The sequence below is a fragment of the Balaenoptera ricei genome, chromosome 8 (genome assembly GCF_028023285.1).
Source record: "Balaenoptera ricei isolate mBalRic1 chromosome 8, mBalRic1.hap2, whole genome shotgun sequence".
In the NCBI taxonomy this organism is placed as follows: Eukaryota; Metazoa; Chordata; class Mammalia; order Artiodactyla; family Balaenopteridae; genus Balaenoptera; species Balaenoptera ricei.
This window is the reverse complement of record NC_082646.1, coordinates 113,331,316-113,343,224: the sequence shown is the minus strand read 5'-3', so window position 1 is coordinate 113,343,224 and position 11,909 is coordinate 113,331,316. Positions and strand designations below refer to the sequence as shown.

The window sequence follows — 11,909 nt, the reverse complement described above, 5'->3', positions numbered from 1 at the left end:
GGCCAGCCACTGGTTTCCTTGACCTGTGGCTCTGCACACACTTTACTGAGCAGCTGCCACACGGCCGCCTCCTTGTCTCCCACTTGGCCCTCTGGACGTTTGCAGTCTGATGTGTCAACCCTAGTGGGCACATGATGGAGTCCCCAAAAGAAAATACCACAGTATGCCCAGCAGACCGCCAGCTTTCCGTATGCCCACCACCGCACTCCTTTAGTGGGAAGGGGCCACTTTCCTGCAATCCCACTTCTGAAACCAAAGCAAGCTAAACCAAAAACTGTTAGTGTCAATATTTACTAATATAAAATAAAAACCAACACATAAGGACTTACTATGGTGCCAGACACCTTCTGAGCACTTTACGCTGAGCCTTAAGCCAAAGGGTCCCCACACCATTTCTATGAAGTAGAAATTTAAATGGGTACTTGTGAAAAACAAAAAGGATATGGTGGTGGGTCCAGCACCTGGCGAGAGGATGAGTTCTCAGGCCCCACTCTCAGGCAGCCAGCCCGACTGGCCTGGGAGCTGGGTTCCTGGCGAACAAACCACGTGGTGTGCTCACCAAAGCAGTCATGGATGGGGGTGGAGGGAGACAGTCTGACCCGCGTCCCCACAGGGGCTCCGAGCGCTACCGGGTGGCAGAGCCCGAGCGGGCGGGGGCGCACACGAGGGCGGGGATGGGTAGGCACCAGCCCAGCCCTCATTCTGCTCTGCCAGGGGCCTGCCCTGGACTCCGTCCGTGCTCTCAGTTGGCAGCGGGGGCACAGGGCCCCCCAGGCTCCTAAGCTGTGAGATGCAGCGACTCCCGGCGTCACGAGGCCGCTGCAGCAGTCAGGGAGCTCGCTGCTGGAGGTGGGCTGGTCCTCGTCCTGCCCTCCCCTCTCCCGTGGTTCAGTGCCCACTCCTCCTGCCCTCACCCCAGGCCACCAAGTCCACTCCACTCCCCCGTCACACTTTCCCTTTCCTGGGCCCACGCCACTCCCCACCACCAGCCCAGGTCTCTTGGTGTGACTCAGCAAGGGGTGGAGGTTAGCAGGGAGCAGAGACAGTGGCAGTGCCAGGAAGAGAGGAAACCTGTGTGAACTTCAAGGCAGGGATGTCTGCGGAGGAGGAGGGCAGCAGAGACGGACACACACGAGGGAGGGGAGCCAAGCGCCGGCCTTGGTGCCTCAGGTGGGATTGCGGGGTCTATGCTGTTAGTCACAAGCCCAAGCACTGCTGTCTGTCACACTCGTCCTTGGAGTCAGGCCCTGGGCGAAGTGCATCATCTCTGTGGGCCCTCAAAATGACCCTATGAGAGAGTTCCATGGCCCATCTTACAGATGTATGAGTTTCCTATCGCTGCTGTAACAAGTTACCAAAAACCAAGTGGCTTAAAACCACACAAATGTGCCATCTTAAGTAAGATCTGGAGGTCAAGAACTGGGTCTCCCTGAAATGGGTCTCACTGGCTATAATCAAGGTGCTGGCAGGGCTGCGTTCCTTCTGGAGACCCTGGGGGAAATCCATTTCCTTGTCTCTTCCAGCTTCTTGAGGCCGCCTGCACCCTTGGCTCGCAGCCCCTTCCTTGGTCTTCAAAGCCAGCAACATCAGACTGAGCCCTTCTCACACTGCCATCTCTCTGCTTTTCCCTCTTCTGCCGCCCCCTTCCAGTTTTGAGGAATCTTGTGATTATACTGGGCCCAGATAATCTCTCCATCTCAAGTTCAGCTGATTAGCAACCTTAATTCCACCTGCAGCTTTACTTCTCCTTTGCTATGGAAGGTAACATGTTGACAGTTTCCAGGCATTAGGGTGTGGACTCTTTTTCTTTGGGGGGGGGGGGAGGTGCGCATTATTCTGCCTACCACAGACTGCCCTCTAGCAAGTCTCACATCTACCTCACGTGGAAAACACACCCCATTCCTGAGGTCTCCAAAAGTCTCAACCCATTACAGTTTCAAGTCAAACCCCAAATCTCATCTAAATCATCTGAATCAGGTATAAGTGAGACTTTGAGTACGATCCATCCTAGCACAGAATTCCTTTCCATATTGAACCTGTGAACCTAGGAAAGTTGTCCACTTCCAAAATACAACGGTAGAACAGGCATAAGATGCCAGGTACAGATATTTCCATCCAAAAAGGGAGAAAATGGAAGGAGGTGGACAATTTCAGAATCCAGCTGGGCAAACCCCATTAGGTGCCCATCAAGGCCTGGGAATCGTCCTCTGTGGCTCAAAGGCTCTGCCCTGAGGACTCACAGCTCCACCTTCATCCTTTCTTTTTAAGAAAGGTAGCAAGTGTCCTCAGCTGAGGTTTCATCAGTCTGTTTCCTGCCCGGAGAATTCTGAGTCCAACAGCCTTTCACCGGATCCTCTGTCCCTTTCAGTCCAAGCTGGCAGGGTTTCTGATGGAATTAAATTCTCAAGAACCATGTGGGTCCCTTGTGTATGTCATGGGGATTCACTCCATAAGACAAGAGGCTCCTCCAGATCCTTCCAAGATAATCTTTCCTCTGTTTCTGGCTTTTGCTGAGAGGACTGAGGTCTTTTCAAAGAACCCTCTGTGGGACTGAATACTCTGACCTTGTTCATCTTTCTGAGGTATTAACAAAAGGCTGTCCAGCTACCCTTGACTTTTTCTCTTTTTAGGGCACATTTTCCCGATAGTGAATCTCCTAATTTTAGCGTCTTTTGCAGTCTGGCTTGGCTGAGAATTTCTCCAATCATCAAGTGTTTCCCTCCCTTTTGTTAACAGTTCTTCCCTCAATTTCTCTTTCATCTCCTCTTTCACTACACACAGCAAGAAGAACGCAGGCTGTACCTTCAACACTTTGGTTGGAGGTTTCCTCGGCTAAATATCCAAGTTGACTGCTTACAAGTCGGGCTGTACGTATAGCTGGAGGACCCAGCAGCCCGGCCCCACTCTGCCCTTCCTTTTGCTTCCCCCAGAGGGCCCTCCCTGGGCCCCAGGCCCGGCCCATGGTCAAGTTCCACGGGTGTCTTGAGGCCTCTACTTAAGAGGAGGAGGGGGACACACCTGGAGGAGGGGCCCACGTGGCCTGTGGGCCAAGGGTTCACAGCAAGGCCTGAAGGCAGAGGGGAGGAAGGCACGGCGGACGGGGTGGATGGCCCGGGAGGGGCTGCGGGCTCCCCAGAGGCGCAGGGCTCCTGGCAGCAGGGTGTGGGGACACGGCACGGTGGTCAGCCGGGAGCCACCACTCCGGGAGACAGAGGTAGCAGGTGGTCCCGCCAGGCCCCAGGGGCTGGTGACGTGCCGGGAAAGCAGAGAAAGGGTCTGTTGGCCACAGCTGAGCTTGAGGACCAGGTGAGTGTCAAGAGGGCAGGAAATCCGGGACCCGGCAGGGAAGGCGCAGGAGCCCCAGTGAGCTGGGAGACAGAGACCAGGGCCCAGGATCCCACCATTGCCATGTAAGGGCTGGCGGGGTTGGGGGGTGCTTAGCACAACAGAAATTACCAACCAGAGAAGGCTGTCCCTGCGTCACCAGGCGCGATGTCAGGGTCAGGGGACGGGGCCCTACGGCAGCCCCTCACCTCTGCCCACAGGGGGCTGGACAAGCTCCAGGGTTGTTCACGCCACGGCCATCCTGCCCAGCCGGCACCGCAGGCACACAGCCCTCTCGCGAGCTCTCCCTATGCCCACCCCCCAGGCAGTGCTGCCCTGCCCAGAGGTGGTCCCTGCAGCAGAGCCCCTGGGACGGGCCTGCTGGCTGGGAAGCAGCCCCGCCGACTCCAGCCCACACTCTAGGGTCCCCGCCGCCTGCGTGGAGAGGGCACAGCACAGGGAGTGAGTGGTCAAGGGCCCCTGGAGACTCGAGACGCAGAGCACGGCCCCCGCCCCCCGCAGACACGTCCAGCAGGGGAGCCTGTGGTCGGCCCCTGCAGGAAGGGTGGCACCTGTCCTTGGCCAGCACAGCCTTGGTCAGTGAGAGGGCTCCACCGCCCGGGCTGCAGGGGAGGGCGCTGCCCCAGGGGCGCAGAGAGGCAGGGGAGGGCAGAGGAGAGGGGGGTGTGGCCAGACCGCCCTCCACGCAGGGCACCAAGACGCTGAGGACACACGCAGGCGCTGACCTGAGAGAAGTCTGTTTATTACACCCGCACAGGGAAGCCAGGCTCTCCCCCTGCCCCCGGCCGCGTCTCCGCACAGGCCGCCCGCCAGGGCACCGGGATCCGAGCCGGCCAGCCCGGGGGCCCCTCCTGGGCAGCGGGGGCAGCGGAGGGAGACAGGCCCCTCCCCACCCGCCCTGAGCCACCAACAGCCGAGGTCCAGACCAAGCGGGAGAGAGCAGGAGAAAGCCACCCCCAGCCCGAACCAAGACGAAACACGGTGGAAGCGAAGCCTGCGGTCCCCGCCTCGGGGGAAGGAGCCCCGCCTGTCGCGTGTCTCCCCGGAGGCCGAGCCGGCGGCGGGGCGGGCGCGGAAGACCGGGAGAGACGCACCCACAGAAGGGGACTTGGACGGGGGCGGTCCCTAAGTGCCTGCTGAGCAGACGAGCGGAGTCCCAAAGTTCTCGGTGCCGGCGGCGCAGAGTGCCCGCGCCCACACTCCGCGCGCCGCCGGGCGCCGCCTCCCCCGCGGCCGCGCCGCCTCTCCCACGCGGGCGGCCGGGCTCACCTCTCCTTCACGTGGTTCTGTGCGCCCGCCGCCCCGCCCGCGCCGTCCCCGCCCCCGCGGCCCCCGCCGCCGCCGCCGCCGCCGCCGCCGCACAGCACCTCCGTCAGGTCGTCCATGACCGCCGTCTCTTTGGGGTCGAGCAGGTTGAACTCGCGGGCGAAGAGGATGAAGTGCACGTATAGCGTGTTCAAGTGTCCGTGCAGCTCGAGCGCCAGGGTCTCCTTGAAGTGCGACGAGTAGATGTGCGCCAGCACGTGGAACAGGTACTTGCAGATCTTCTTCACCAGGGACTCGAAGGAGCTGGGGAACTCGCGGCCTGCGGGGAGGGGGCCGCGGTCAGCCCGCCCTGGCCCCACCGCGCCCCCCCCCCCCGACCCCGCAGCCCTCACGGAGCCGCCCACCGCAACACCTGAGTGAGCCGGCACCCGGGGCGGGGCCGCGAGGGTGGCTGCTGGCGAGCTGTACTGGGCGCCTCTGTGCGGGGCCCGCGAACCCGCCGCGCATGGCCTAAAGCCGGGACAGGCGCCCAGGGCGCTCTCTGTGGCCTGGGCCGCAGAGGAGGGGGGACCCGGGAGACGGGCACCTCCTGTCGGCCAGGTGCTGCCCTCGGCAGCTCAGGATGGGTCTGGGACCCCGCTGGGCCCGCTCAGGGCTGTACACAGCTGTGGGTGCTGCTCGACGGCTGCAAGCCGCCCCCTCCCCGGCAGGGGGACCTCGAGGGCCCGGCCATGGGGGGTGGGGGGGGTAGTGGAGGCCACAGGTCCCAGAGCCTGGGGTGGGAGGGGCCACGCACCGTATTTTGTGGGGAACACGTCCTCGTCGGTCACCAGCTTCTGCACGGAGCTCATGACGAAGTCGACGTACTGGGGGGCCGTGCACTTCACCTTCTTGCCCCGCTCATCATACCAGTAGTACTGTCTGTGGGGACAGAGGGGGGCGGTGACGCCCGCGGCCAGGAGAGCTGGCTGCGCACAGCATCAGGAAACCAACGCGCACCTTCCGCTCTGCACGTGGCCTCAGGCTTCATTCTCTCAAAGGAACGCGTGTTGTTTTACACATGATTTTGGAGGTATCCGCGCTGTGCCCAGCCCGTCCCGGAGGCCCTGCCGTGACTGGTCAGCCGGGCCTCGACCCTCAGTAGTATCCCTGCTGCCACTAGCAGAGGCCAAACCTCTGCCCGCGGCCGGGCGGGGTGAGGAGGCCTCAGGACACGGGAATCTGGCCCCTGGACGCCCCCCAAAGACCCCAAGCTGCCCCGGACACGGGGGTGGGTGTGGGGCAGACAGTCCTCAGGCTGGAGTGGGCCAGGGTGTTCGGGGTGTGGACACCTGGGTTTTCTTCTCACCGCGTAAGCCCAGCCGTGAAACCAAGCGCGTCTCCTAGCTCATGAAAACATGGCCTATCCTCCAGCAGCACAAACACAAACCCCTGGTGGGCTCCCCCTGCAGCCACCAGCAGCCCTCCTACCAAGGGCTGCAGTCTTCCCAGCAGCAGGCCCCGTACCTGCAGGCTGGCTCGCCAAGAGCTGCACCCTCGGAGCCCATAGCGGGGCTGGGGGGACACAGGCTGCATCTGTCAGTGAGCGAGCGAGTGACCAGAGCACCCCCTTCCGTGGCCTAGCCGCCACCCCGGCCACACCCCTGCCCCAGCCAGACGGCTTCCCGGAGACCTCCGCCCGGCATCCCCGCCCCCATTTAGCTGACTTGACTTGGCTTCAGAACTGGCTTAGACCAGTTCCCCCAACACCTCACCATCCCACCTTATCCCAGGCCAGCACCCCAGGCTGGCTCTGAGCACCCTGCCCTGATTTCCTGAGCTCACCAAGCACCCCTGGGTGACAGCCACGTGGGCTCACCCACCCCCACCACCTTGCCAGGCCTGTCGTCGGGACAGCAGGGTCCCCATCTCTCGTGGCCAGCCTGACTCCAGCCGAAATAAAAAGGCACGCCCCGCCCACGTGACCTCAAGGCAGCTCCGCCGCCCGCCGAGCCCCGCCCCCCACTCCCTCTGGCAGGAACCAAGGCTCCTCCCCGCCCCCAGGACCGGTTAGCGTATCTGCGCCCCTGGCAGGGCTGGGTGGGGGTCAGGCTGCAGGACAGGGAAAACAGCCCACACACAGATGGACAGGCCACCAGGAAAAAGGCCAGCCTTCAGTGGACAAGGGGACACAGCCCTGACTGCCCCTGGGTATCAGGCCCCGCCCTACACCTGCAGTGCCACCTCAGCAGAGCCCTCCCTGCCACGCCTGCTCCCAGGCTGCCCCACAAGGCCCCCGAGCTGGTCAGACAAAGCCCCAGCTTTGAGCTCCCTGCCGGCCCCCAGCAAGGATCCAGAGCCCTCCCCACCACAGGGTGGCCCTGCTGGCCGCCCTTCCCCTGCCCGGACATCGGCACCATCCGAGGACGTGCTCAGTGAAAAGACAAATGAATCGTCCCTCTCCTCACAACAGCCCCTGGGGTCCCAGGACCAGCTCGGGAGGGGCCCCAGACAGAGGTCAGACACCTGCCCCAGCGATTCCCCACCCCTGCTTGGTGCTGGATGCGCCTGGCCACGCGTGCCACAGTCAGAAAAAACCGCCGGAGCTAGAAAATGGGAAACGTTTTCATGATGTCAGGCCCGGAGAGACCAGCTCCTTAGGGGCACTGTAGTTGCCCCGCCTGCGTGACAGCTGGAACACTCTGCTTTCAACGTTCCTCTTTTTCGTTTTCATTTTATTTTTGAACTGTCACACAGTAAAGCTGACTGGTTTTGGCGTGCAGTCTTATGTATTTTAACCCAAATAGAGGACCCACAACGGGGCACAGCTCCCACCCTGGCCCCTGGCCTGCTGGTCAGTCCCCAGCACACTAGTGACATGTCCTCAGGAACGCCACGCGATGTCCTGAGCTGGGCTCTGCGATCCATGCCACTGAGATGGACACCTTGTGGACGCGCCAGTCTGTCCAGACATTCACCTGCCGAAGGACACCTGTGTGGCCTCCTGTTTGGGGCAATTATGGGTCAGGCTGTTAAAACCCTCCCGGGCAGGTGTTTGTATGAGCACTAGTTCTCGTTTCTCTAGGGTGGACGCCCAGGAGTGGGACAGCTGGGCCCACGGTAGGTGAACGCCTTGTGTCCTGAGAAACCATCAACACGTTCTCGGAGCGGCCATCCCGCCGGGACCCCCTCCATCCTCGCCGGCACCCGGTGCGTTTTATCAGGCGCTCCTGCAGCGTGGTCTGAATTCATATTTCTCCACCAGCTCATGAGGCAGAGCCTCGCAGGTGCTCATCTGCCCTGCTTGGGTCCTCTTCCATGATCTGTCCAAGTCCTTTCTCCACTCGTGACCAGATTTTCTTACTGATCATCTGTGAGGGCTCTTTATCCATTCCGCCCACTAGTCCTTTCTCGGACATGGGATTATTCTTTAGTCTGTCTTCCCTTTCTCCTAACAGTGTCTTTCTCAGAGCAAAAGTTCTAAATTTTCATGAAGCCGAGTTTACGGATTCTTTCTCGCCTATGGACTGCGGCTCGTGTCACGACCAAGAACTCTTCGCCTAACACTATCATGAAGGTTTCCTCCTGCGTTTTCTTCTAAAAGTTTCATGTTTTATATTTAGATTTAGAATTCACTTCAAGTTAATTCTGGCAGAAGAGGACATGCAGATGACTGGTTTTTCCAACAGCTCTGGTTGAAAAGTCTGTCCTTTCTCCATTGAATTCCTTTTGCATCTCTGTCAAACATCAAGGGGCCACATTTGTGGGGGTCCATTTCTGGACTCTATTCTGTTGCACTGATCTCTGTGTCTCTTCCTTCACCACCACCATGCTGTCCTGATTACCACAGTTTTACAGTAAATCTTAAAAATAGGCTGTGGGACTCTTCCAACTTGACTGTTCTTTTTTCAAAATCATTGTAGCTATTCCAGTGACTTTGCTATTCCATATAAATTTTAGAATCAGCTTGTTTATATCAATAAAAACTCTGCTAGGATGTTAACTGAAATTGCAATAAGTGAATTTACACTTCTGGTGTGTTGAGTCTTCCCATCCATGAACACAGTACGTCTCTCCATTCACGACAGTCTTTGATTCCATTCATCAGCGTTTTGTAGTTTCCAGCATAAAGATCCTGTGCATGTTTCCTTAGATCTGTACCTAAGTATTTCATTGTGTTTGGAGCTACTGTAAGTGATATAATTTTATCAATTTCGTGTTTCAATTGTACACTGCCAGTATACAAACTATGATTGATCTTTGTGTGCTGACCTTGCTAAATTTATTCATTCGACTTTTTGCTAGAATCCTTGGGTTTTTTTTTTTTTTCCTACATAGACAATCATGTTGTATGCAAATACAGTTTTATTTTCTTCTTCTCCAATTTGAAAGACTGTTATTTCTTTTTCTTGCCTTACTTCATTACCCATCTTGGGTAAATTGTGATATTTTGTGCTTTCCAAGGAATTGGTCCATTTAATCTAAACTGTCAAATTTAATGTATGCAGAGATATTTGTGATGTTTCTTTATTATCCTTTTATTATCTCCTGGGTTTATCATTATTTCCCCTTTCATTCCTTATATTGATAATCTGTACCTTTTCTCTCTTTATCTTTGTTAGTTTTACTAAAGGTTTCTCAATTTTACCAATCCTTTCAAGGAGTCAGCTTCTGGTTTCATTAATTTTTCCCAACTGTTTTCAGAAATCAATGTCGGTGATTTCTGTTCTTATTTTACCATTTCTTTCCTTCTGCTCAATTTAGGGGTTTATTTTTTTTTGCTCTTCTTTTTTCTAGGTTCTTAATATGGAAGCTTAGATTGTATTGAGATCTTTCTTCTTCTAAAACAAGTGGTTTAATCCTATAAACATTCCTCTAAGCCTTGCTTTAGCTGCACCCCACAAGTTCAGGTATGTTGCATTCTCGTTTGTGTTCAGTTTAAAACATTTTCTAATTTCCTTGAGACTTCCTCTCTGACCCATGGATTATTTAAAAGTATGTTAATTTCTGGGGGCTTCCCTGGTGGCGCAGTGGTTGAGAATCTGCCTGCCAATGCAGGGGACACGGGTTCGAGCCCTGGTCTGGGAAGATCCCACATGCAACTAGACCCATGAGCCACAACTACTGAGCCTGCACATCTGGAGACTGTGCTCCGCAACAAGAGAGGCCGTGACAGTGAGAGGCCTGCGCACCGCGATGAAGAGTGGCCCCCACTCGCCGCAACTAGAGAAAGCCCTCGCACAGAAACGAAGACACAACACAGCCAAAAATAATAAATAAAAAAAAAATTAAAAGTATGTTAATTTCTAAATGTTTGGACATTTTCCTGTTATTGATTTCTAATGTAATTATGGTCAGAAAACTTGCTCTGTATGACTCTGATTCTTTAAAGTTCGCTAAGGTCTGTTTTGTGAGCCAGGATATGATCTACACTATTTTGAAGAATAATCCCAGTGCACTTGAAAGGGATGTGCATTTTACTGCCGAGGGTGGAGTGTTGTGTAAATATCAATTCAGTCCAGTTGGCTGATGGTGTTATTTAGTTCCAGATTCTTGCTGACTTTCTGCCTACTAGGTCCGTCTATTACCAAGAGAGGAATGTTGAAATCTCCAACCATAATGTGATTTTGTCTGTTTCTCCCTTTGGTTCTGTCCATTTGCTTTGTGTAAAAGCTCTGTTGTTTGGTACATACACATTCAAGGTCAGTACTTCTTGATGAATTGACTCTTTTGTAAATAACGCAATCTTCTTCTTTATCCCTAGTTATTTTTTGCTCTGAAGTTTACTTTGGTATTAACATAGCCACTTTAGTTTTCTTCTGATTTGGTATATCTTTGTTGGTATATCTTTTCCCATTCTTTCACTTTTAACCTACCAATGTCATTGCATTTAAAGTGAATTTCTTGGGACTTCCCTGGCAGTCCAGTGGTTAAGACTCCACGCTTCCACTGCAGAGGGCGCAGGTTTGAACCCCTGGTCGGGGAACTAAGACCCCACATGCCACGTGGCATGGCAAAAAAAAAAAAGTGAATTTCTTGTATACACTGAAATCCATTCTTATGATCTGTCTTGTCACTGGCATGTTCACACCATTGACATTCACTGTAATTACTGATCTGTCTGAATTTAAGTTTACCATCATTTACTATTTGTTCCCTTTGTTTTTCACTCCTTATATTTCCTGCCTTCTTTTGTGTTATTTTTAGTATTTCCTTTTAGTTTATCTATTATGATTTTGACTATGCCACTTATGTAACTTTTTTAAGAGATTGCTCAAAGGATTATAAAATGCATATGACCTTTCCGTGCTGTACCTGGAGCCAAGTATCACCTCCACAAGCGGAATCACAGAGCCGACCAGCACACAGGGCTCTCTGCCTGCCCCAGGACACTACTACTGTCTCAGTGTTCCATCCACACACGCTGAAGACCCATCAGACAGGGTGATGGGTTTTGCTCACCCACCAGACACGCTTTAAAGAGCTGAAGAAGAGTGGAGCGGCCTATCACATCTCCCGTCTCTTGCTCTCCCCGAATCCTGCTGTCCCGCGGTCCCTTCTAGCACCACTTCCTTCCTGTGTGAAGAGCTCCCTGCGCAGCTCTGCTGGCTGCGAGTGAACCCTTGTAGTCTCCCTTCCTCTGAGAAATGTCTCTATTTTGCCCTCACTCTTGAGGAGCATGACGCGGAACTCCCGGGGGGACCGCTCTTTCCTTTCAGCACCTGAACGATGTTATGGAACCTCCTCCTGGCCCCCGGGGGGAAGGAGAGCCACAGCCACCGGCACCACATCCCCATGGGTGCAGTGCTGCTGGCTCTGATGCTCTTAAGGTGTGTGTTCTCTTCAGCTGTTTGGTTACGTGTTTGTGGTGGATTCATCGGGTTTAGCCTGCTCGGAGTTCATTAAGCTTCCTGAATCTGTAGGTTTGTGTCTTGACCAAATTTGGTAAGTTTTCAGCCATGTTTCTTCAAATATGTTTTCGGCCATATTTCTTCAAATATGTTTTCGGCATGGCCCTTTCTCCTCTTCTTTTGGGATGCCAACATTACCCTTAGGTTTCTGTCCTTCAGGCACCAGCAGGGCGGAGAAGGGCCTCCAGCCTGGGCCTTGGCCCCACTCCCGGCTCTGGGAGGACTGGATGGTCCCGGGAGAGCAGTGGCTCTGTGGACCCTGACAGACTCCCTTTTTCTATTAAACTAATTCATGTGTTTCCATTCCTTGATCTCAAATGATTCCTACGAAGGCATTTATATGCATATCAATTCATATAAATTTACAAAAACTCTACAAAGTAGGTTACAGGTGAGAAGAATGAACAG

The 11,909-nt window shown here is 55.0% G+C and overlaps 1 protein-coding gene across 3 annotated transcripts in view; it reads right to left on the bottom strand.

The window, feature by feature from the left end:
- Nucleotides 1-4,066: 4,066 nt before the first annotated feature.
- MOB2 (MOB kinase activator 2) overlaps nt 4,067-11,909 on the bottom strand; it is a 53,713-nt gene continuing 45,870 nt past the window's right edge. For all 3 annotated transcript variants that reach the window (XM_059932349.1, XM_059932348.1, XM_059932347.1), the window contains exons 4-5: nt 5,408-5,532; nt 4,067-4,930 (exon numbers count right to left, since the gene is read on the bottom strand). In XM_059932349.1, coding sequence (XP_059788332.1) covers nt 4,611-4,930; nt 5,408-5,532 — 445 coding nt within the window. In that variant the 3' untranslated portion in view covers nt 4,067-4,610. The remainder of the gene's footprint in view (nt 4,931-5,407; nt 5,533-11,909) is intronic.